Source organism: Mustela erminea, chromosome 1, assembly GCF_009829155.1.
Source record: "Mustela erminea isolate mMusErm1 chromosome 1, mMusErm1.Pri, whole genome shotgun sequence".
Classification (NCBI taxonomy): domain Eukaryota; kingdom Metazoa; phylum Chordata; class Mammalia; order Carnivora; family Mustelidae; genus Mustela; species Mustela erminea.
The window spans coordinates 137970611-137993350 of NC_045614.1; the positions used below are offsets into that span (position 1 = coordinate 137970611).

Below are 22740 nucleotides of genomic sequence, written 5' to 3' on the forward strand. Positions count from 1 at the left end.
AATGCTTTTTCAGCATCTATTGAGAGTATCATATGGTTCTTGTTCTTTCTTTTATTAATGTATTATATCACATTGATTGATTTGTGGATATTGAACCAACCTTGCATCCCTGGAATAAATCCCACTTGGTCATGGTGAATAATTCCTTTAATGTACTATTGGATCCTATTGGCTAATATTTTGGTGATAATTTCGCATCTGTGTTCATTAAGGATATTGGTCTGTAATTCTCTTTTTTGATGGGATCCTTGTCTGGTTTTGGAATCAAGGTGATGCTGGCCTCATCAAATGAGTTTGGAAGTTTTCCTTCCATTTCTATTTTTTGGAACAGTTTCAGAAGAATAGGAATTAATTTTTCTTTAAATGTTTGGTAGAATTCCCCTGAGAAGCTGTCTGGCCCCAGGCTCCTGTTTGTTTGGAGATTTTTGATGACTGTTTCAATCTCCTTACTGGTTATGGGTCTGTTCAGGTTTTCTATTTCTCCTGGTTCAGTTGTGGTAGTTTATATGTCTCTAGAAATGTATCCATTTCTTCCAGATTGTTGAGTTTGTTGGTGTAGAGTTGCTCATAATATGTTCTTATAATTGTTTGTATTTCTCGGTGTTGGTTGTGATCTCTCCTCTTTCATTCATGATTTTATTTATTTGGGTCCTTTCTCTTTTCTTTTTGATAAGCCTGGCCAGGGATTTATTAATCTTATTAATTATTTCAAAGAACCAGCTCCTAGTTTTGTTAAATTTTTTTCTGTTTTTTTTGGGGGGGGGGGTTCTATTTCATTGATTTCTGCTCTGATTTTTATGATTTCTCTTCTCCTGCTGGGTTTAGGCTTTCTTTGTTGTTCTTTCTCCAGCTTCTTTAGATGTGGGGTTAAGTTGTGTATCTGAGACCTTTCTTGTTTCTTGAGAAAGGCTTGTATCACTATATATTTTTCCTCTCAGGACCACCTTTGTTGTGTCCCACAGATTTTGAACCATTGTGTTTTCAATATCATTTGTTTCCATGAATTTTTTTCAATTTTTCTTTAATTTCCTGGTTGACCCATTCATTCTTTAGAAGGATGCTGTTTAGTCTCCATGTATTTGGGTTCTTTCCAAATTTCCTCTTGTGATTGAGTTCTAACTTCAGAGCATTGTGGTCTGAAAATATGCAGGGAATGATCCCAATCTTTTGTTACCAGTCGAGACCTGATTTATGACCTAGGATGTGGTCTATTCTGGAGAATGTTCCATGTGCACTTGAGAAGAATGTGTATTCTATTGCTTTAGGATGGAATGTTCTGAATGTATCTGTGATGTCCATTTGATCCAGTGTGTCATTTAAGGGATTTATTTCCTTGTTGGTCTTTTGCTTGGATGATCTGTCCATTTCAGTGAGGGGGGGTGTTAAAGTACCCTACTATTATTGCACTATTGTCGATGTGTTTCTTTGATTTTGTTATTAATTGGTTTATATAGTTGGCTGCACCCATGTTAGGGGCATAGATATTTAAAACTGTTAGATCTTCTTGTTGGACAAACCCTTTGAGTATGATATAGTATCCTTCCTCATGTCTTATTACAGTCTTTGGCTTAAAATCTAATTGATCTGATATAAGGATTGCCACCCCAGCTTTCTTTTGATGTCCATTAGCATGGTAAATTGTTTTCCACCCCCTCACTTTAAATCTGGAGGTGTCTTTGGGTCTAAAATGAGTTTCTTGTAGACAGCATATTGATGGTTTTTTTTTTTTTTTAATCCATTGTGATACCCTGTGCCTTTTGACTGGGGCATTTAGCCCATTTATATTCAGGGTAACTATTGAAAGAGATGAATTTAGTTTCACTGTATTGCCTGTAAGGTGAATATTACTGTATATTGTCTCTGTTCCTTTCTGATCTACTGCTTTTAAGCTCTCTCTTTGCTTAGAGGACCCCTTTCAATATTTCCTGTAGAGCTGGTTTGGTGTTTACAAATTCTTTCAGTTTTTGTTTGTCCTGGAAGCTTTTTATCTATTTCTATTTTCAATAGCAGCCTAGCTGGGTATAGTATTCTTGGCTGCATGTTTTTCTTGTTTAGTGCTCTTACTATATCATGCCGGTCCTTTCCGGCCTGCCAGTTCTCTGTGGATAAGTCCACTGCCAATCTAATATTTTTACCATTGTATGTTACAACTTCTTGTCCCGGGCTGCTTTCAAGATTTTCTGTTTGTCACTAAGACTTGTAAATTTTACTATTGGATGATGGGGTGTGGACCTATTCTTATTGATTTTGAAGGGGTCTCTTTGTACCTCCTGGATTTTGATGCTTGTTCCCTTTGCCATATTAGGGAAGTTCTCTACAATAATTCTCTCCAATATACCTTCTGCTCCCCTCTTTCTCCTTCTTCTGGAGTCCCAATTATTCTAATGTTGTTTCATCTTATGGAATCACTTACCTCTCGAATTCTCCCCTTGTGTTCCAGTAGTTGTTTGTCTCTCTTTTGCTCAGCTTCTTTATTCTCTATCATTTGGTCTTCTATATCACTAATTCTCTCTTCCGCCTCATTTATCCTAGCAGTAAGAACCTCCATTTTTGATTGCACCTCATTAATAGCTTTTTTAATTTCAACTTGGTTACATTTTAGTTCTTTTATTTCTCCAGAAAGGGCTTTTATTTCTCCAGACAGGGATTCTCTAATATCTTCCATGCCTTTTTCAAGCCCGGCTAGAACCTTGAGAATTGTCATTCTGAACTCTAGATCTGACATATTACCAATGTCCATATTGATAAGGTCCCTAGCCTTTGGTACTGCCTCTTGGTTTTTTGTTTTGTTTTGTTTTGGTTTTGGTTTTGGTTTTTTTTTTTTTTTGTGGTGAGTTTTTCTGCCTTGTCATTTTATCCAGATAAGAATATATGAAGGAGAAAATAAAATACTAAAAGGGTGGCGAAGACCCCAGGAAAATGTGCTTTAAGCAAATTAGAAGATACCCCAAATCATGGGGGGAAGAATGGGGGTAAAAAGAAGTTCAGGAAAAAGAATTAAAAAAAGAAAAAATGTAAAAAAATATATATATTAGACTGGTGACTAGAACAGGGTCACCCACTTAATATTGGGAGTATTTTGGTCTCAGAAGAAACTCCCTCTCAAAATTTTAAAAAATGAAAAACATATATAAAGGTAAACATGATGCAGGGATGGAATATAACTATAAAGATGAAATTTTTTTTTGACTTCTAAAAAAAAGAGTTGATAAGATAAGTTGGTTGGGAGAATAAAGAAAAAGAAAGTGAAGAGAATTTGTTCAGGCTGGAGACTAGAACAAAGCCCTGTGCTAGATTTAAGGCGTATTTTGATCTATTAGAAGAAGTTGTACCCCAAAATGTTTTAGAACAAAAAACCCTATGTGTATACAAAAAATAAAGTTAGATAAAATGAAGAATAAATATGACTATAATAATGAAGTTCAAAAAAGATCTTTTTAAATGAAAGGTATTGTTAAGATAGACTAGTTAAAAAATGTTAAAAGAGGAAAGGGTAAATGTTAAAAAAAATTAGCAGAAGAAAAAAAATAAAAAAATATTAGTCAACTTTGCAAAACTAAAGAACCATGGGGAGAACTCCATGAATTCCATGCTTTGCTTTCTCCTCCTCTGGAATTCTGCTGTTGTCTTTGGTAAGTGAACTTGGTCTTGGCTGGATTTCTTGTTGATCTTTTGAGGGAGGGGCCTGTTGTAGTGATTCTCAAGTGGCTTCCCCGAGGCAGAATTGCACTACCCTTACCAGGGGCTAGGCTAAGCAATCACCTCGGGTTTGCTTTTGGGAGCTTTTGTTTTTCTGAATGCTTTCTGTAGAGTTCTGGAGGATGGGAATGAAAGTAGTGGCCTCCCAATCTCTGGCCGAGAGCTCAGGGTCCCACACCTCAGTGCACCCTCAGAGAAAAGCGTTCAATCACTCCCGTCTCCCTGGCCTCCACTGCGCTCTGAGCTCACACAGCCTGTGACCAAGCATCTCTGTCTCTGGCCCACAGCCCCGCCTGGAGTCTCTAACCCCACAGATCCCTGAGCTCTTCCAGGGGGCTCTCCCCGGATCCTGTCTCTCTGTAAACGGGATCTCCCCGTTTACAGAGCAGTCGCCTGTGCCACAGATCATGGTTCAAGGTAACCCCAAGTTGGGAGCTCATTCCTTGGCTCCATCACTGTAGCCAGCTTCCCTGCTCTAATACCTGTGAGCTCTATTATACTCAGACACCCCCAATCCTTCTGTGACCCCGCGGGACATGGGGCCACACTGTCCCCATGTGCGCTTCACCCCAGCTTGGCCTCTGGAGTGATGTCCCTCAGTGGAGCAGACTTTTAAAAGTTCTGATTTTGTGCTCCATTGCTCCGCTGCTTGCCAGGAGCTGGCCCCTTCCCCCAAGGTCTATCTTCCCATCACTTTGGGTTCACTTCTCTGCCTTTCAGAAAGTGGCCAATTTTCTGTTTCTAGAATTTCTTCTCTTCTTCTCTTTGATCTCCTGTTGGATTTGTAGGTGTCTGGAATGGTTTGATAAGCTATCTAGCTGATCTCCTGCTACCTGATGTCATCTCAGCCTGCTATTTCTCTGCCATCTTGACTCCTCCCCTATAATATGCTGATTTTAAGGATTAGGCTACTGAGGTACAGAAAGATAAGTGGTTGCTCAAGATTTCAGAGCTGGTAAGAGCAGAATATGGCTCTGTGTGCAGACAAGAGTCCATACTTTTAACTGCTATGCTATGCTGTCTCTCACAGAAGGGAAGGAGAAATGGTTCTCAAGATGTTTTCCTTCTTCTCTTCCAACTTCTACTCCTATGTCATTCCTATCACTAAGTGCTTTATTTCAGATGTTCCACATTCCCTTTTTCCAGTGGGCCATCCCCTGAAGACTGTTTAGAGCATAAGAAGTGTGAGTGGTTTATGGTTTATGGATATTGATGTGGAGGAGTGGTATCTGTGGCTCGGTGGGGGTGACCCTTCCCAGTAACTAGACTTGGAGGAACACAATGTGTGGATTTTTTTATTTTTCCACCTTATAATTTGGTCTCCCCACTGCTGTAGGGTAAGTTACTTAAACGTTAACAATGACCAGGTTACTGTGAGTATGAATCTCTAAACCTACTTTGATAGGTTTGATATTAAATAGATCTAGTTCTCAGAAGTTACCAATTTTAATATGCATAGGTAATGATTCAAGTTTGAACTTGAACATGGACATATATGTATGCAGACATATATATTTTATAAGATCAGGGTGGCATATGATGAGTTAGGAAAACCTTAATTGCAAAGTTGATCCCCTGACAAAAATCTTTAGACTGGTCAATCACATCATTAGTTTTTTTTTCTTTTTTTTAATTTCCTTTGTCTTTTTGGATATTTGTTGAATTAGTTAACAGCTTTTTGGGTTTTCAACCTTTTTTTGAGGAAACCTCCTTTTTGGAGAAAGCTTTTCTTCATGTCATATGTAGGGATTTAAATTTATAAATTGTCTCTAGCTAAAAAAATCTTTCCTTAGTAAAGTGGTATATCACAGGAAATTCTTAGCTCAATAGATTCACAGTAATATCAGCATTCATAACTGATGCACCTATGCCTAATATATTAATATGTTCACTGACATTGTGACCAGTGTGCAATGATTTATCTTACAAACAGCTGTTTAACTCTTGTAGTTAGAAATCTTAGAATGAGAATATATACCTTTTGTTAAACAATCTTGCTGACATATTAATTTCTTCTGTATACTCCAGCTTCATTCCAGAATGCTTTCAGAATTCTCCATCAAAGCACTTCTCTTTTTAGTAGAAAACTGGAATTTTGTTGCTCGTGAACCAAGACACATATGTATGTCTTGTACTTTTCTTCTTCTTTTTTTTTTTTTAGGATTCATTTATTTATTTGACAGACAGAAATCAAAAGGAGGCAGAGAGGCAGACAAAGAGAAAGGAGGAAGCAGGCTCCCTGCTGAGCAGAGAGCCCCATGTGGGGCTCGATCCCAGGTCCCTGTAATCATGACCTGAGCTGAAGGCAGAGGCTTTAACCTACTGAGCCACCCAGGTGCCCCTTAACCTCACTTCTGATCAGGAAATTCCAAGTAAAACAGCAATGAGATAACTGTTTTTCACTGATCAGATTATTAGCACAAATTAATAATACTCTGTGCTTACAAAGGCACAGTGGGGAAAACATGCTTTCACCCAGCTGATTGGAATATATATCAGAAGACCTTTCTGGAAAATAGTATGACAGTATGTATCATGAGCCCTAGAAATGTTCCTGTCCTTTGTCCCAGAAATTTCCACTTCTGAAGACTCTGGCCATCGGTAATCTGAGCATGGAGAGGGCTTCGTGCATAAGATGTTTACTGCAGCATTAGATATGATAGCTAACCCAGATTGTCAGGGCTGGAGCTCGCAGTAGGACAGAGAAGCCCCCTCACTTCCCATCTCCCATCGCGCATGGTGGTGTATGGATCAAATTGCTTCACTGCTCAATTATATTTTCGTTTTTGTCAGTCTGCCAGGCTACGGACAGACCAGTTTTCTGAATTAAAATCATGGGCCGATTTTTCACATTTAGATCTTGGATGGTCCTATTACCTCCCAATAAAGATGATTAGATATTTGAGGGACAATTAAATAGTTAAATAAAGGGAAATTTGATTGGGGAAAGCCAACGTGGATTTGGTAGTTATTTGAACCAAAAAGAGAGAGCTGAAATGATGTATTCTGTTGTGTAGTAGGAGAGAGAGAATGTTTATGAGGGGAAATTGGAGGATGATTTGAAACATTTCACAAAAATCATTGAACTGTCAGAGGAAAAAAAGTCAACCCTGACCTGTAACAGACTTAGAAACTGAAACAGCCTGAAAATTAAACCCTACTTGGCAAGTGAATAATTAAGCTTCTTTGGACTCTCCCCGCTGCCTGGCTGTGGGTCTGTGACAGCAGGAACCCGCTCCGTTTCAGCACATTTGCATATCGCCTCATCCACCAGATTCTCATCTCCAAGGCAGAAGGCCCTCATTGTACTGGGGCTCACCCCTTAGCTCAGGGTACAGCACGCCCCTTTGCTAAGTGTATTAGCTGACATGTTGTCGGTCCTTTCGAAGAGAACTTTCCAGACTGTTATTTAACATGAAGGTTTTCTTTCAACTAGGATTACCAGACCAATAACAATGACCAGGCAGTGGTTGAAATCTGCATCACGAGAATCACAACAGCCATCAGAGAGACAGAGTCGATTGAAAAGCATGCAGAGGCCCTGGTGGGGCTCTGGGACTCCTGTCTGGAGCACAGCCTAAGACCCTCTGGGAAAGATGAAGACACTCCCCATGCAAAAATTGCTTCTGATATCATGAGTTGCATTTTACAGGTATGTCAGCGTTCACTATCACGCTGTTCGACACTGGCTTTGCAACTTCGGTGAAGTGGTATCTCTGAACCAAGAGCTAATGTTTCTCTAGCCCTCAGATCTGGGAAGAAGACCCCACAAACCATCAACAGCTGAGCCCTGCAGGGTTCTAGAGAGCCTCTTCTGTCTGCAGGACACACTGTGGGGAATTCAAAGTAATGCTGCAGGAAGCTCCAGTCTATTTAGACAGATAAGACACAGCCATATCTAAGCTTAAAATTAATGTATGCCAAGATCCAAATGATGAAAATTCAGAACAAAAAAAACTCTTTTATCCAAGCTGACCAAGAAGGGGTGGGGTCTGAACTGAGGGACCATGAACTTAGGATATGTGGAGAGAAGTGATTTAATCATTTTTACATGTACCACTATATGTATTGTGAGTTTTCTGTGATGATAATATTTGCCTATTCTAACTGTGCCCAGCTGGCTCAGTTGGTAGAATGTGCGACTTGATCTCGGGATCATGACTTTGAGCCCCAAGTTAGACATGGGGCCTACTTAAAAAAAAAAAAAAAAGAAAAGAAAAATCCTTCCTCTGGTATAAACATGAATTTGGAATTTGGGCTCAGCTAAAAACCAATTATATGATTGAAATGGTAGGGAATCACTTAACTTCCTAAGCCACAGTTTCTTGCCTTAAAATACAGATGAGATGACATTGCCTAGGACAAATTTTACCAACCAGTAAATGTTGGTGCTGTTGATATGTGTTTTTCAAAAGAGGATTCAGTGGTCAAGTAAGTTTGGAAACACTAAATTCAATTTTTCTCTTTTGGGCTGTCATATGTTTCATAGCATATTAAAGGCTCTGAAGAGTCCTGCGATTAAGAAATCTCGTTAATTTTGTTTAGTACAGAGTTGTTGATTCTGGTATGTCCAGAAACTTCCTTTTCCCTCCCTATCCCCAACACAACATTTATGAATACCCCTCAAGACTATGGTTTCTGAGCCCAGTTTAGGAAATTCTGATTATGTGGGAGTGTTTAGCACTGCACATGACATCTAATGTTAGCCTCCTTTCTTCTTTTCTTCTTCCTCTTCTTCCTCCCCCTCCTCCTTTCTCTCCACTCCCACCCCCCTCCACCTTTCCTGCTCCACTTCCCCTCCCCTTCTCTCCCTCCCCTCCTCTTCTCCCCCTCCCCTTCCTCTTCACAGCTGTCTAAACTTAAGTGGACCATATTCCATTTTGTCTGTCTAGACCAGACAATGGTCTACTGAAAAAAAAAAAAAAGATTCTACATACCCTGTCACTCTGTTTTTTCTTCGTCCCCAGGGTTAGGGATAGGAGGGAAGGAAATGGGGATTTCATCAAAGTTAGTGAAAGATCAATGCTGCAAAGACCTAATACATCTGTTCTTCACTAATTATCTTAAATATGTTATTGATGTTCATCAGAGACATAGATTATCTTACTCCAAAATGCCTTTCCACAGACATTCAGACAGAAATTCACAAATCATCCATATTCCCCAGCTCCCACTGTGATTTCAAAACTATTGGTTTGGACTCTAGATCGGTGCTATCCAATAGAAATGGAAGGTAATCTATAAACATAAGCCACATATATAATTTCAAATTTTGTAATTTGAAACATAAACATAAGCCACATTGTAATTTCAAATTTTCAAAATTTCACATTAAAAAGAAAAAGAACTGATGAAATCCATTTGATAATATATTTTCCTTAACCCAGTATATCCAAAAAATTATTTCAATGCATGATGTAAAAGGAGATATTATACTTTCGTTGTATACAAGTCTTATAAATCTGGTGTGTGTTTTAGCACGTTACTTTGAAGCGTGTCGCTCTCGCCAGCAAGAACAACCAGGAGACCTCAGCGAAGCAAGCTTTATTTCTGCGTAGCTGTTGGGATCTCTCTCTCCCCCGCCCGTGCATGTCTATATATACCAAGGTTGCACAACCAATCACTCGCAGCCACATAGATACAAAATTCTAAGTTCCACCTACTGGCTCGCATCCAGCCGCCATCTTAATGGCGTGTTTACTTCCGGACACCGAAAAAGTCCTGTGGTGCCCGGGGCCCCCCCGCGGGCCCAGCCGGAGCAGCTCTGCACCGTCGCCACCCGGCAGCGGCAACGGGTTGAGGCAGCGGCGGCCGAGGCAATGAGCGGGCACGGCGGAGCCCAGAAGTATCACCGCGCATGCGCTACAAGCCGCTGGGGCACCGACATCTCCCCCTTTTCTTTTATATTAGGCATGCAAGGCAGGAGATCGTGCCTGTCTTAGGTTGTCAGCTGCCATGAACATGCTTACCCGTCATCAGATAATTCCCCCTGGTTGGAGAACTCCTGGCTTAGGTTGCTATGTGCATGCAGCCAATCTTACCCGTCATTGACTACCGATCTAGCGCTGCCAGCCAGATTTGGGGAAATGTACCAGCTTCCAGTGCCATGCAAGCTTGTACTAGCGCCAACTGTTGCCTACATTGTTGTTTACGTAATGATGCAAAACGGCGGAACATAAGGATTTACAACAGATACCCAATCCCGTAATGGAGCTATGTCAATCTTATCTGCTTAACTCTTTTGACAGATTAGCAGCAATAGAAAGGTCATTATAGGCCACGGAGGTTATGCAAAGTCCAGAAAGTGATTGGATGCATCCGGTCGTCAATAGTTTCTGGAGAATGTCCACTTGTTACAGATGTGGTGAGAGCTACAGCCGCTGCAGTTGCTGCAGCTGCGGAGGCTGCTACAGCCGCAATAATGGCTGCAGTCATCCCAAAGTCTCTTTTATGTCTTGAGAGCAATACAGGCGAATTGTTAGGATTTACAGAAACGGGCATGGGAATGAAAGTAGGTATACAGGAGGGAGGTTGGCAGACTCATTCGTCAGTGGCATGGGGAATGGTCAGGCTTTCACTATTGCCCATTGGTGCATCTGTTGAAGGGATGCTGGTGTCGCCAGGATCGCTATCAGGCCGAGCATCAGGACGGGGCGGGCCATGTTGATGGATTCTTCTAATCAGTCGCTCCGGGACCCAGATAGGCACTTGGGCATCCTGTGGAAAAAGACAAACAGAACCTCGGTGCCATCTTAGGACCGGGTCAGGGCCTCTCCATTGGCCCGTGAGTATATCCTTCCACTTTGCCTGGGCTAGAGTGTGTTCGGTAACCGCCGCATGTCTGTCCGCTGCAGATGTACCATTATGGTCCAAGGACAAAAAATTTAAAATGTAAAGGGTGAGAGATGTAAGATCACGGGGTGACTTGTAGTCATCCCTATTCCCGCTTTTCTTATTTTTTGTAAGCATCGTTTGAAGGTGCCATTGGCGCGTTCAATTATTCCTTGACCTTGTGGATTGTAAGGTATACCTGTAGTATGGACTATAATCAGGTCCTTAGACTTCCAAGGGCAGATAGCCTCTTTACACCTCTTTATTTGCTTGTTTATAGGCTAATTGTTTAACAAGGGGCATTGCTTGGTCCACATCCCCAAATATGCACCTTGCTACTTGGAGCAGACGATCTACAAAGTCAGCATAGTGTTCATTAGGCCCCTGCAACACCTTGGAAAGTTGTCCCTGCAAATCGCCAGAACCCTGTATGGTCTTCCAAGCCCTAGTGGCTGCAGCTGCTATCTGTACATACACCCCTGGGGGGTACCCAATCTGATTGTTTTGTCCCACAAATTGACCTCCTCCCATGAGCATGTCAATATTCCAGTGGGGATTCCCTGACGTGGCGTTACGCCAGGCAGTTTCTGAGCTACACTCTTGCCAAGCAGTTTTCCATATCAAGTATTGTCCACTAGACAGAGTTACTTTTGCCATGTTAATCCAGTCGTCTGGGGTAAGGTTCATGCTACTGACTGCTTCCAAAAGTGAAAGTGTATAAGCAGCCTGTGGCCCATAAGTAGTGACTGCTTCCTTAAACTGTTTAATAAGTTTGAAGTCTAGTGGTTGATGAAACCTCTGTTGATTTTGATCTTCTAACACTGGGTATGCAAGAGGGGAGGGTTTAGTAAAGTCCATAATGTCCCTCCATCCTGCATTTCTACATTCTGGACAACCGCCACGTGCCCCTCGGGAGCATGAAGTGTTATATGGTGGCGGCCATTCTGCAGGTGGCGCTATAGGCCTACATTCAGGGGTAGGAATTCTTGACCTTCTGACAGAGAGCGCTAGGGAGTCATATTTTTTTCCCGGCTTCTTTGTATGTCTTTCCCTTTAAAGGTTTGTTAGGGACTTCCTCTTTTAATTTTAAGTGTGTCATGGCTTCCCCAAGCTCATCTTCAGAGGAGCTCTCCTCTGAATTTTCTTCCCCTCTGCTAGATCCTGCCTTAGAGGCTTCTCTGACCTGCTCCTCAATAACATTTTTAACCGTTTTATGGTTAGAGTCTAGCGGAGTGCCGTTAGCCTTAAGCACCTCCGTCAGTAATCCTCCCATCTTAGTAAACTTTGATCCCATTATTTCTTGTCCTATGCCTAGGAACCCTTTTACTTCTCGTCCTATACATAGGAACTTTCTCACTTCTCGTCCTATACTTAGGAACTTTCTCACCTCTCGTCCTATACTTAGGAACTTTCTTATCTGAAATTTTGTGCACACTTACCGGATCGTTGCATTCACTGAGAACTCCTCGGTGTAGGTTTCGGGTTTCCCGGGTTTCGGCACCACTTGTCGCTCTCGCCAGCAAGAACGACCAGGAGACCTCAGCGAAGCAAGCTTTATTTCTGCGTAGCTGTTGGGATCTCTCTCTCCCCCGCCCGTGCGTGTCTATATATACCAAGGTTGCACAACCAATCACTCGCAGCCACGTAGATACAAAATTCTAAGTTCCGCCTACTGGCTCGCATCCAGCCGCCATCTTAATGGCGTGTTTACTTTCGGGCACCGAAAAAGTCCTGTGGCGCCCGGGGCCCCCCTGCAGGCCCAGCCAGAGCAGCTCCGCACCGTCCCCACCCGGCGGCGGCGACGGGTTGAGGCAGCGGCAGCCGAGGCAACGAGCAGGCACGGCGGAGCCCAGAAGCATCACTGCGCATGCGCTACAAGCCCCTTGGGCACCGACAGAAGCAATCACATTTCATGTGCTCAGTTGCTCCCCATGGGTCGTGGTTCCTGTGTCAGCACAGTTCTAGAGAGTCAGGAGGTCTTTCTGGGTGGAGACCACATTTGCAAAGGGTTATGAACCATGAGCAATGATTTTACCAGGTAGGATATATAGAGCAAGAGGACATTTCAAGCAGACAGAAGATTCCAAGCTTGTACAGAAGTCCAGATTTGTGCCCTGAGATCAAGGTCAAAGAGTTTTAAGCAGGCTGCCCTTCAAACGGCCCCAATTTTAAACATAAGGGGGATGGTTCATTCTGGGCAAAGACATTAGATCTCCTACTTAGAAAGGGGCATACACAAACAATGAATCATGGAGGGCTACATCAAACGCTAATGAAGTACTGTATGGTGACTAACATAACAGTAAAATAAATTTTTGAAAAGGGGGAGGTTGAAGATGGGGGGAAATAAAAATGTAATTTCATGCTGATCAGTGACTCCAAGGAAATGAATCTGTAGGGTTGTCAAGAGCAGGACCCGAAGCACAGGCATGGATATTTTGGGAAGGGACAGAGGACAGGGCTTCCGAGTAAGCCTCTTGGTTGAGAGGGACAAGTGAGTCACAGAAAGGGGTGACTCCAGCCTGAAGGGCCAGTGTGGGCACAGGCTGTTGATTGTGCACCCTCCGAGGGAGCAAAAGGTATTAAAATGGAAGGCAGGGAGCCCTAAAGGCAAAGTTGCTTTTCGGCCAAGTTCAGTCATTTGTGCAGGCCACCCCTGGGGATGTGGTTCCAGAAAGTTAGCCCTAGGATCCGAAGTCAAGGCTGTGGTTGCAGCTTTGCTGTGTAGCTTTGATCAAATTTTAAGGGAAAATTTTTGGCCCATGGTAAATATCGAAAACACGATTTTGTACTACATGTAATTTCCGATCTTGTGGGAACCATGTAGAAATCCAGATGACTCATATTCTGCTCTGTTTTTTTCAATAAAATAAAACAGTAGATCAACTTTAAAGCCAACCACTTAGCATTTTGAGCTTACACAAAAACCAAAAAATAACAAAACAAAAAAGGAAGAGTGATTCCTTCTCTAGCCATTTACCTCTGTCAGATAAGCAATGCCAGAATCACACTATCAAGCACAGACCTACCCGTTCTTCCCATATCCTTGACCATTTTAACTTCATTTTTTTTTTCTCCTGGCCATTTCACTATCATTTCAGGCTAAATATGTTCCCACACACAGAACCTTCCTTTTTTCCCCACATTGCTTTTTTAACCCACTTCAGGTGACTCCTTCCTTTTCCACTTTTAATTAGTAATTATATATTTTGTTCTCTCTTTTCTTGGCCCCTATGTTCATGAACTTGGCACGTTTACCTTAAAGTAGTTTTTAAAATTCCAGTATTTGCCTTCTGTACAGAATCAGTACCTGTGTGATATGTACCTGTGAGTTCTGCTTTCTTTTGCCTACCCCATGTCCATAAGCAAGTCTCACAACCTGTCCTTGATAAAACAGAGGATGAACCAGATAATCTCTTAGCTTCCTTTCTGGTCTAAAATTCTAACTCCTGCAGGAGATGCGAGAGGTAGAATAGCAAAGAGATTTGGAGCTTAAGGGCCTTTAAGTCAAATGTTCTTGGTCTTCTATAAATGAGAGCTTGGCAAGTTATTTTATCTTTCAGTTCTGTCTTCTGTAAAATGGGCATAGCTCCACATGCTGCTGGTGAGAACCATCCTTTATTAGAAAAGCAATCTCCATTTGTGGTCTGGCCAATCTCCAGATGTACATATTTCCTACCATAGCTTCCTCCAACCAGGTTGCTCTGTGGAGTTGACCAATGCCTATTTCTTTGTTTCTAGAAAAATCCTGAAAGGGAAGATACTCCCTGTAAGGCCCATTGCATTCTAGGATCCATTCAAACCTGGGGAAGGTTGAAGAAAATTAAAAAAATACTTCAAGGAGGCTGTAATTATTGACAGAGCTGAGGTTCTAGAATGAAATTCTAGCTTGAACTGACAGGCCAACCATGATGAGGTTGAGAGTCAGTGCCTGGTTTTACTAGCTAAGGTGGTTAGAGCATCTTTACCAACCAAACTGCTTATAGAGCTGTTGCCAAGTAAGCTCAGCATCTCCTCTCTTTCTCCATTTCTGCTTGTGTTGGTGATGACTGTATGAAGAAAGGGATAGATAGCTAAAGGGGGTTGTCTGGAGGCAGGAGAGAAGAATCACAATAGTCTTCATGTTCACAGTTGGATCTCTTATTTTTCCTTTTTTTTGTAGGTGGATCAACTATCCCTTCGCCTTGATTCCACATTTTAATTTTCTAATTTCCTCTTCAGTTAGTGATGGATAAGATTCACAGTCTGTTGCTGGCTGGTATTGCATGCGAAGTGCCTTGGACATTTTTTAGAGCATTTCCTTTGTAGCTCCTGGGGGCGGAATTGGTGACCTTGACCAAGAAGTTTATTCAGTAGGCAATTGCAACTCTACCATTTACTTGCAGTGTGATCTTGGGCAGTTCTACCTTTCGGTGCCTTGCTTTCCTTATCTGTAAAATGCTGCAGCTGCCTCATGAGTTTTTGTGAGGATTACATTGTCATTAGATAATAGACATAAAATATTTGGGACGCAGGAAATGCGGCATGAGTAACGATTCTTGTTGGCATACTCTAAAATAGCACTCAGTGCTTCCTAGCAAGCTATTCATTTAGGTATTTATTTTAGCCATTGTTCATTGCTTGTCTCCTCCTCCCCAAAAGAGAAGCTCTGTTTTACTGATGATCTTAGCACCTAGAATAGCAAATAACACATAGTAAGTGCTCAAAATAATATTCATTGAATGAAGGAATGAATGATTGAATAGATCAGGAGATGTGGCTGCCCTCTGGATTCTGCAGAACAGCTATGTTTCTCTCTAGGATGAGTCCTAGTACTTTCTTTCAGTTAATGCCACACAAGCCCATGGGGGAAAAAAAAAAAATGGGAGGAGACTGGGACACAACCTCCCAGGTTACTGAGACCCACTCTTTTATTACCTGTCTGAAAATCCAGTGGGAAAATTTAGGTGTATGTGCCATTTAGATTTTATATATGCCTATGCTGCTAAGAACCAAGCAATTTATATAAAAATCCAAAATTTGCTTGTTTTTATCTGATCAGTGATGCAGGGTGAAAAGCCATAAAACAGTGATTTTAATAAATGACACTTAATATTTCTTGAGATTACTCTTTTATGGCTTTTAGTTGAATTCAAAGTCCAAGAGCCAAAGAGCTTTTTAGTTGCTATCATCTCAGACAGATATCTCTTTTACTTCGCTTTATTCTTTTCAATTCTGAAACTCCGGGAAATGTTCCCAAAGCGCATGTTTTCAAAAGGAAAACCTCCACCAAAAGCTCAAATTGGTGCTAATCTAGTTAAGAAATATAATTCTTGGCATCCATAGAACAAAGACCTTTTGTTCTGCTTTTATAGCTAAAAATAACCGTCCCCATGAGCAAGTCTTTATATCTACCCTGTACCTCACTGAGTGTGTTCCCCGAGTACTGGGCACTGAGTTGTAGGTAAGATGATACACATACCAATAAGCTCACATCTGCACCGAGGGGCAAGGGCCATCGTAAGCTTCTGTAGTAAAAGCTGCTATTAATGTGGTTTGTTTGTACAAGTGATCATTGGGTTTTCTCTGTGTGTGTACCATTAGCATTTCTGTGATCTAAATAATCTTAAAGATAACAAATTCATGGGCCTGAGATGACTGGAGAGTGAAACTCAGCCATTAGAAGGAGGTTGGATGGTACCTGCTAGGTCCATGGGACCTGTGTCTTTCTAGCCTCTTCTTGGCCACCCAGGCCCTTGCTCATACCCCGTTTCTGTTATCAGTGCCCATGGCTTCTTGATACACTAGAAATGGTCTAGATGCTAGTTAGAGATTGAAAGCTTTTGGTAGTAATTCCTTGGTGTTCAAACAAGCGATGTGCTCTTTGCTTAATGTTTTACTCCTCCTGTGATTTGAAAGATTTCCAGATGACATATGTGAGAGGAAAATAGAAAAATTGAGTGTGTTGAAGTTTTGTTTTGCTTTTTAATTATGACATTATACTTTTATTTTATTTGACTTTTATTATTTATCTAGTTTTATTAATTTCAGAGGTTGAATTTAGTGGTTCATCAGTTGCATATAACATCCAATGCTCATTACATTACATGCCCTCCTTAATGCCCATCATCCAATTATCCTATCCCCACCCATTTCCTCCAGCAACCCTCAGTTTGTTTCCTAGAGTTCACCATCTCTTATGGTTTGCCTCCTTATTTTGATCTTTTTTTTTTCCTTCCCTTCCCCTATGTTCATCTGTTTTGTGTATTAAATTCCACATACGAGTGAAATCATATGATAATTGTCTCTCTCTGAGTGACTTATTTCACTTAGCGTTATACCCTCCAGTTCCATTCATGTCATTGTAAATGGTAAGATTTCATCCTTTTTGATGGCTGAGTAATATACGTGTGTGTGTGTGTGTGTGTACATACACACAACTTCTTCTTTGTCCATTCATCTGTCAATGGACATCTGGGCTCTTTCCATACTTTGGCAGTTGTGGACATTGCTGCCATAAATATCGGGGTGCATGTGCCCCTTCAAATCATAAATAAATAGCTGGTAGTATTTGGATAAATACTTTGGATATTTATATTTGGATAAATACCTGGTAGTGCAATTGCTGGGTCAGAGGGTAGCTCTATTTTTAACTTTTTGAAGAACATCCATACTGTTTTCCAGAGTGGCTGCACCAGTTTGCATTCCCACCAACACTGTAAGAAGGTTCCCCTTTCTCTATATCCTCTCCAACACTTGTTGTTTTCCTCAGAAAACATTTGTTGTTTTCCTCAGTTTCCCATTTTAGTCATTCTCATGGGTGCAAGTTGGTATCTCATTGTGGTTTTGATGTCTTCTTTGGAGAAATGTTTGTTTATGTCTTCTGCCCATATCTTGACTGGATTTTTTTGGGTGTAGAGTTTGTTAAGTTCTTTATAGATTTTGGATACTAGCCCTTTATCTGACAAAACATATGCAAATATATTCTCCCATTCAGTAGGTTGCCTTTTAGTTTTGTTAACTGTTTCCTTTGCTGTAAAAAAGCTTTTTATCTCCATGAAGGCCCAATAGTTCATTTTTGCCTTTATTTCCCTTGCCTTTGGAGGTGTGTCTAGCAAGAAGTTGCTGTGGCTGATGTCAAAGAGGTGGCTGCATGTGCTCTCCTCTAGGATTTTGATGGATTCCTTTCTCACGTCGAGGGCTTTCATCCATTTTGAGTTTATCTTTGTGTGTGGTATAAGAAAATGGTCCATTTTCTTTCTTCTGCATTTTTTAAAATATACTGTCATTATTAAAAAACAATGGCATTACAGTTTTTAAAAAATTTTACACATTTCACTTAGAATCACACTTCAAAGACTTTCATGGTTGCCTACTATTTTTCTCTAGAACATCTAGAGTTGTAAGAAGAATATGATGGAATTGGTTAAGACAGCCTGTTCTTTCACGGTTGCTGGCAAACATTAGCTCACCCCCAACGTTTAAAAATATCAGTTGCTGCAAGTACTGATTTTCATTGGTCTTTCACAGTCTGTGTTCACAATTAGTTGGAACATGAGTTGTACTCCCCAATGCTGCCATCTGTGGTTTCTAAGCAAGTTATAGGTAAATGTGCTTGGAGATGTATTCCTCTAATGGGAGATGTATTCCTCTAATGGGAGACAGCTGCAAGCTGTCCTTGACTAAAGGCTCAGAGTAGATAAAGTAACCCTGGGCACAAAGTTCTTTGTTGGAAAGCTCTGAGAGGAATTGTGTGATTGTGTTCCACTCTCAAAACCAGGGCTTTGATTAGCCATGACAGGGATAAAGATGTGTCATCTCAAAGTTAAACTAGCAAAAATCTATGCATGATGGAAAGATTGGCTGTCTGTAGGGGCAACCTAAAAATTGTATAGGTGAGACTGAAGGGTTTGGGGAATACCCAAATGCTATAATTGAGGTAACTTAAGTACTACCTCAAGGGAGCAGGGCTAGAATAAGATTATAAAGAGAAATAGAACAAATCAATTGGCCTTGCTAAACAACACCACTTCCTAAACATACTGTGAAGAATATGTCAACAAAAAGGAGGATGCTCAGTGGGGGGTCATTATTATGGCATAGTTAGCACAATTACCCAGTACTGTTTTGTGTGTGTGTTTGGAGGCAGTGGGTAGAGACTGAATCTCATGGATAGGAAAGTTCCAGTCAGTCACTAGAGATGGGGATTTGGTTATGGGGTAGGATTGTTATTTGAGTCGGGTTTCACTGTGGCAGGATGACATAACCCTCAGGATCTCTCTCTGCTCTTATCTGATTTTGTGCCCATCAGTGAGCATTCTGGTTAGTAATCTGGTTCCTGATATCCTGATAATGTGAAAGAGTCTGACCTAGGAAAGACCCTCACTGTAGACGAGTAAACTGGCATGCCTGATTATGCATCAGGCTTTTGGAAATCCCTTGGTGTGAGTTAGCATCAGTGGATCCAAACAATTCTGTCTGGCCTGACTAAGCACACACTCAGACTTCTAAAGCTGAAAGGCAGGGAGCAGCCAGCCTCCCAGGGAGGCCTCACAGCTCATCACATCAGTAATGGCCCAGTCCAATCAGGCCCAATTAAATTCACCAGGAGAGGAAATACTCAAGATAAAGTCAAAGCCTGGTATCAGAGAAGTCTGGCTGCAAGCCACGGTCCCAATAGTTAGACGCCATGAGGAACTCTAAGAAGGATAGGACAGAAAGCTAGTGAGTGGAACAGCTACAGAAGCACAGGGTTTGTTACAAATGGATAGGGTCAGAACTTGCAAGATGGTTGACTTAACCGTGAGATACCAGGTTAGGTTTTTGAATACTGACTTTCTCTGCTCAGGAGTCAGATTGACCCTTGAATCTGGAAAATGGGTGGAACTACAGAAATGGATTAAGGCTTTGTTGGTCTGTTTTTGTTTCTAGGGACCAGGAGAGGGGAAAAGCTCAAGCACAAAAGAGTTAACTGACTCACTTAGGAAAATTGGGGACAAATATTGGCCTCAACACAGCCTAATGCATAGGGCACAAATGATGCCACCAGGACCTATTGTCTCTCAACATGTCTCTCAGAAGCATATTGCCTTGTATCTCATACAGAGTCTCTCCTACTGAGGTCACAATCTGGCAGTAGCTACTCTCGGTCTTCCATGCTCAACACTTTGGATTGAGTAGAAGAGAGAATCTCTTTCACAGAGCCCTTTAATGACTCCTTAACTGTAATTGGGTAACTTTCCCATTCTTGAACCTATCATCTGGACAAATGAAATGTGATTCTCTGCTTGGTCAATGTCTAAGTTGTTTGATGACCCCTGAAGCCAAAGGTGCAAATGCCCCCATTAGAAAGAAGTATCATGGCTGAATGGGTAAAGAAGATGTGGTATATATATATATATATACAATGGAATACTATGCAGCCAACAAAAAATGAAATCTTGCTGTTTGCACTGATGTGGATGGAACTAGAGGGTATTATGCTAAGCAAAATAAGTCAGTCAGAGAAAGACAATTATCATATGATCTCACTGATAGGAGGAATTTGAGAAACAAGACAGACGATCATAGGGGAAGAGAGGGGAAAATGAAACAAGATGAAACCAGAGAAGGAGACAAGTCATAAGAGACTCTTAATCTCAGGAAACAAACTGAAGGTTGCTGGGGTTGTGGCACGGAGGGATAGGGTGGCTGGGTTATAGATATTGGGGAGAGTATGTGCTATGGTGAGTGCTGTGAATTGTGTAAGACTGATGAATCACAGACCTGTACCCCTGAAGAAATTAATACATTATGTGTTAATTAAAATGAAACAAGATGGGATTGGGAGGGAGACAAACCATAAGTGACTCTTAATCTCACAAAACAAACTGAGGGTTGCTGGGGGGAGGGGGTTTGGGAGAAGGGGGTGGGATTATGGACATTGGGGAGGGTATGTGCTTTGGTGAGTGCTGTGAAGTGTGTAAACCTGGTGATTCACAGACCTGTACCTCTGGGGATAAAAATATATGTTTATAAAAATTAAAAAATTAAAAAAAAAAAAAGTATCATGGCACCTTGGCCATAGAAGTAGGAATTGGCTAACAGGTGTGTAACAACTCACCTGCCCAGTCAGGGTAGAAAATGTCCAGAAAATGGATGTCATTGGAGGTTCAGACCCATACTCAGCCATTGCTGGCAGCAATATGAACAAGAGACATAGGAGCAAATGGGCCCCCCACCTCCGTGCCTCCCTTTCTGTCACATTCTGTTCCGGATGACAGCTATCACAATAGATTTATATTTTCTTCATTGGTTACTCAGTTTCTCAGATGTTTATTGAACGCCTACCCCAAACCTAGAATTGTGGGTGGTATTAGAGGGAGTAATTCACAGCTAGAAAGATATAAGCACTTTTCACATGAATGGTTACAGAAAAATAACTGCCTTTTATTTCTAATATAATAATATGAAGTCAAACATAGTGTACAGTGTGCAGCCTTTGCCTAATAGGCTAAAGGATGGGGTTGATGGTCAGAATAGTTGATGGCAGTGAAGACAAATTCTTTAAAATATATATATATTTATTTAATTGTCAGAGAGAGAGAGAGAGCACAAGCAGAAGTAGTGGCAGGCAGAGGGAGAAGTAGGCTCCCCACTAAACAAGGAGCCTGACACAGGACTCAATTCCGGGACCCTGAGATCATGACCTGAGCTGAAGGCAGACACTCAACCCACTGAGCCACCCAGGCATCCCTAACCATTCATTTTTAAGGAAATAATTTATATTTTTAACTATTCCCTAATTAGGTGATTAAATGTTGATGACACTATTTTATATGTAAGGATATTGATGGCCAATCATAAAGTAAAACAAAAAGAGAATTATTTTAGGAGTCAGCATTTCTTTAGTTTTTAGTCTTATGTTCATTCACTTTTTTCTTCTGAATCTCACTGGCTGAGTTTTTAAGATACAGTCAGAAGGCACCGTGTTCAACATTCCTTAGGTTGTTAAATATAAATCTGAGGAGTTACTTTTGTCATCAGTGATTCCTGATCACCTTACGGATCAATTCCAACTTCCTTGTCATGGAATGCCAGATCTTTCTAAATCATGCCCCTTTCACTTCTCCTGTCCCTGTGCTCACTTTCCTACCCCAGCCTTCTCACAGGTACTGCACTCCCACTGTGCAAAACTATTCACAGTTCCAGTGGTGCCTGCTCTCTGTCACCTCTTCTGTCTACCCCTTTCCTTGCCATCATGGAGCCGTCTCCTCTTCATCCATCAGGTCCAGCTAAGACATCACTCCCTCCAGAAAGCTTTTGGACACCCTCCAGGACTGGGTTCTGTATTTCTTCTTTGTTCCCTCAGCATCCTGCACTTGCCTGTCTGTGCCCTCATCAGCCTATTCACTGCCTGTTTGCCTCCAAGTCTCCCCAGCAAGGACAAGAATCCCCAGAGGCCCCTATATAATGAAAACAGGGTGGGGCCCGTGTTTTCACAGCTGCATTCTGGAGATTAGCTCAATAAATATCTTTTGGATGATAAATAATGAACGACTTATTATTTGTTGCTTTCTTATGTTTCCTCAGAATTACAACCGGCCCCCTGTGATGGCATTAGCCATTCCCATCGCAGTGAAATTCCTCCACAGAAGCAACAAGGAACTATGCAGAAATATGTCCAACTACCTGTCCCTGGCAGCGATCACCAAGGCAGATCTCCTGGCTAATCACACAGACGTTATAGTAAAGAGCATACTCCAAGGTATGATACAATGGCTGAGCTTGGGGATGTTTCTTAGGAGTGGTTTTAAAGTATTTTCATGAACCATTTTAATGATTTGTGGAAAGGGGGGCCTAGAATATTGAGAGGTATGTTCGATCCTCTGCTTTGCCACTAGTTGACTGGTGAACAGGGGTGAGGTTTCTTGGGCTGGCTGAGTCCATGTCTCTCATCTTTACTGAAGAGATGAATTATTTGAACTCATAGGAGAGTTGTAAGCTCTCTCTCTTCCAACTCTGCGTCTGTCAATTTGGAGAATGGTGTTTACCATGCTTCTGATTACCTTGTCCAGCTACCATTTGTGGAGAACCTACCTGTCTGCACTGCGTGGAATGTGTCCATTATTCTCAGTGGGAGGTGGAAAACCACTTCTGCCTTTGGTTTCCAAAAGCAAGGAATGTTAGATAAAACACAGAAGAGAACAGGTGAAGACTTCTTAAATGTGAACAAGATTTGGGAATAATTTG

At 41.5% G+C, this 22740-nt stretch overlaps 1 protein-coding gene across 17 annotated transcripts in view; it reads left to right on the forward strand.

The window, feature by feature from the left end:
• The window catches only part of VEPH1 (ventricular zone expressed PH domain containing 1), a 254356-nt gene that overhangs the window by 23453 nt on the left and 208163 nt on the right, over positions 1-22740 (forward strand). For all 17 annotated transcript variants that reach the window (XR_004285805.1, XM_032343551.1, XM_032343560.1 and 14 more), the window contains exons 3-4: positions 7136-7351; positions 22081-22255. Coding sequence is in view for 16 of the 17 variants with exons in the window: in XM_032343551.1 (XP_032199442.1) it covers positions 7136-7351; positions 22081-22255 (391 nt within the window). In the remaining variant the exon portion in view is untranslated. The remainder of the gene's footprint in view (positions 1-7135; positions 7352-22080; positions 22256-22740) is intronic.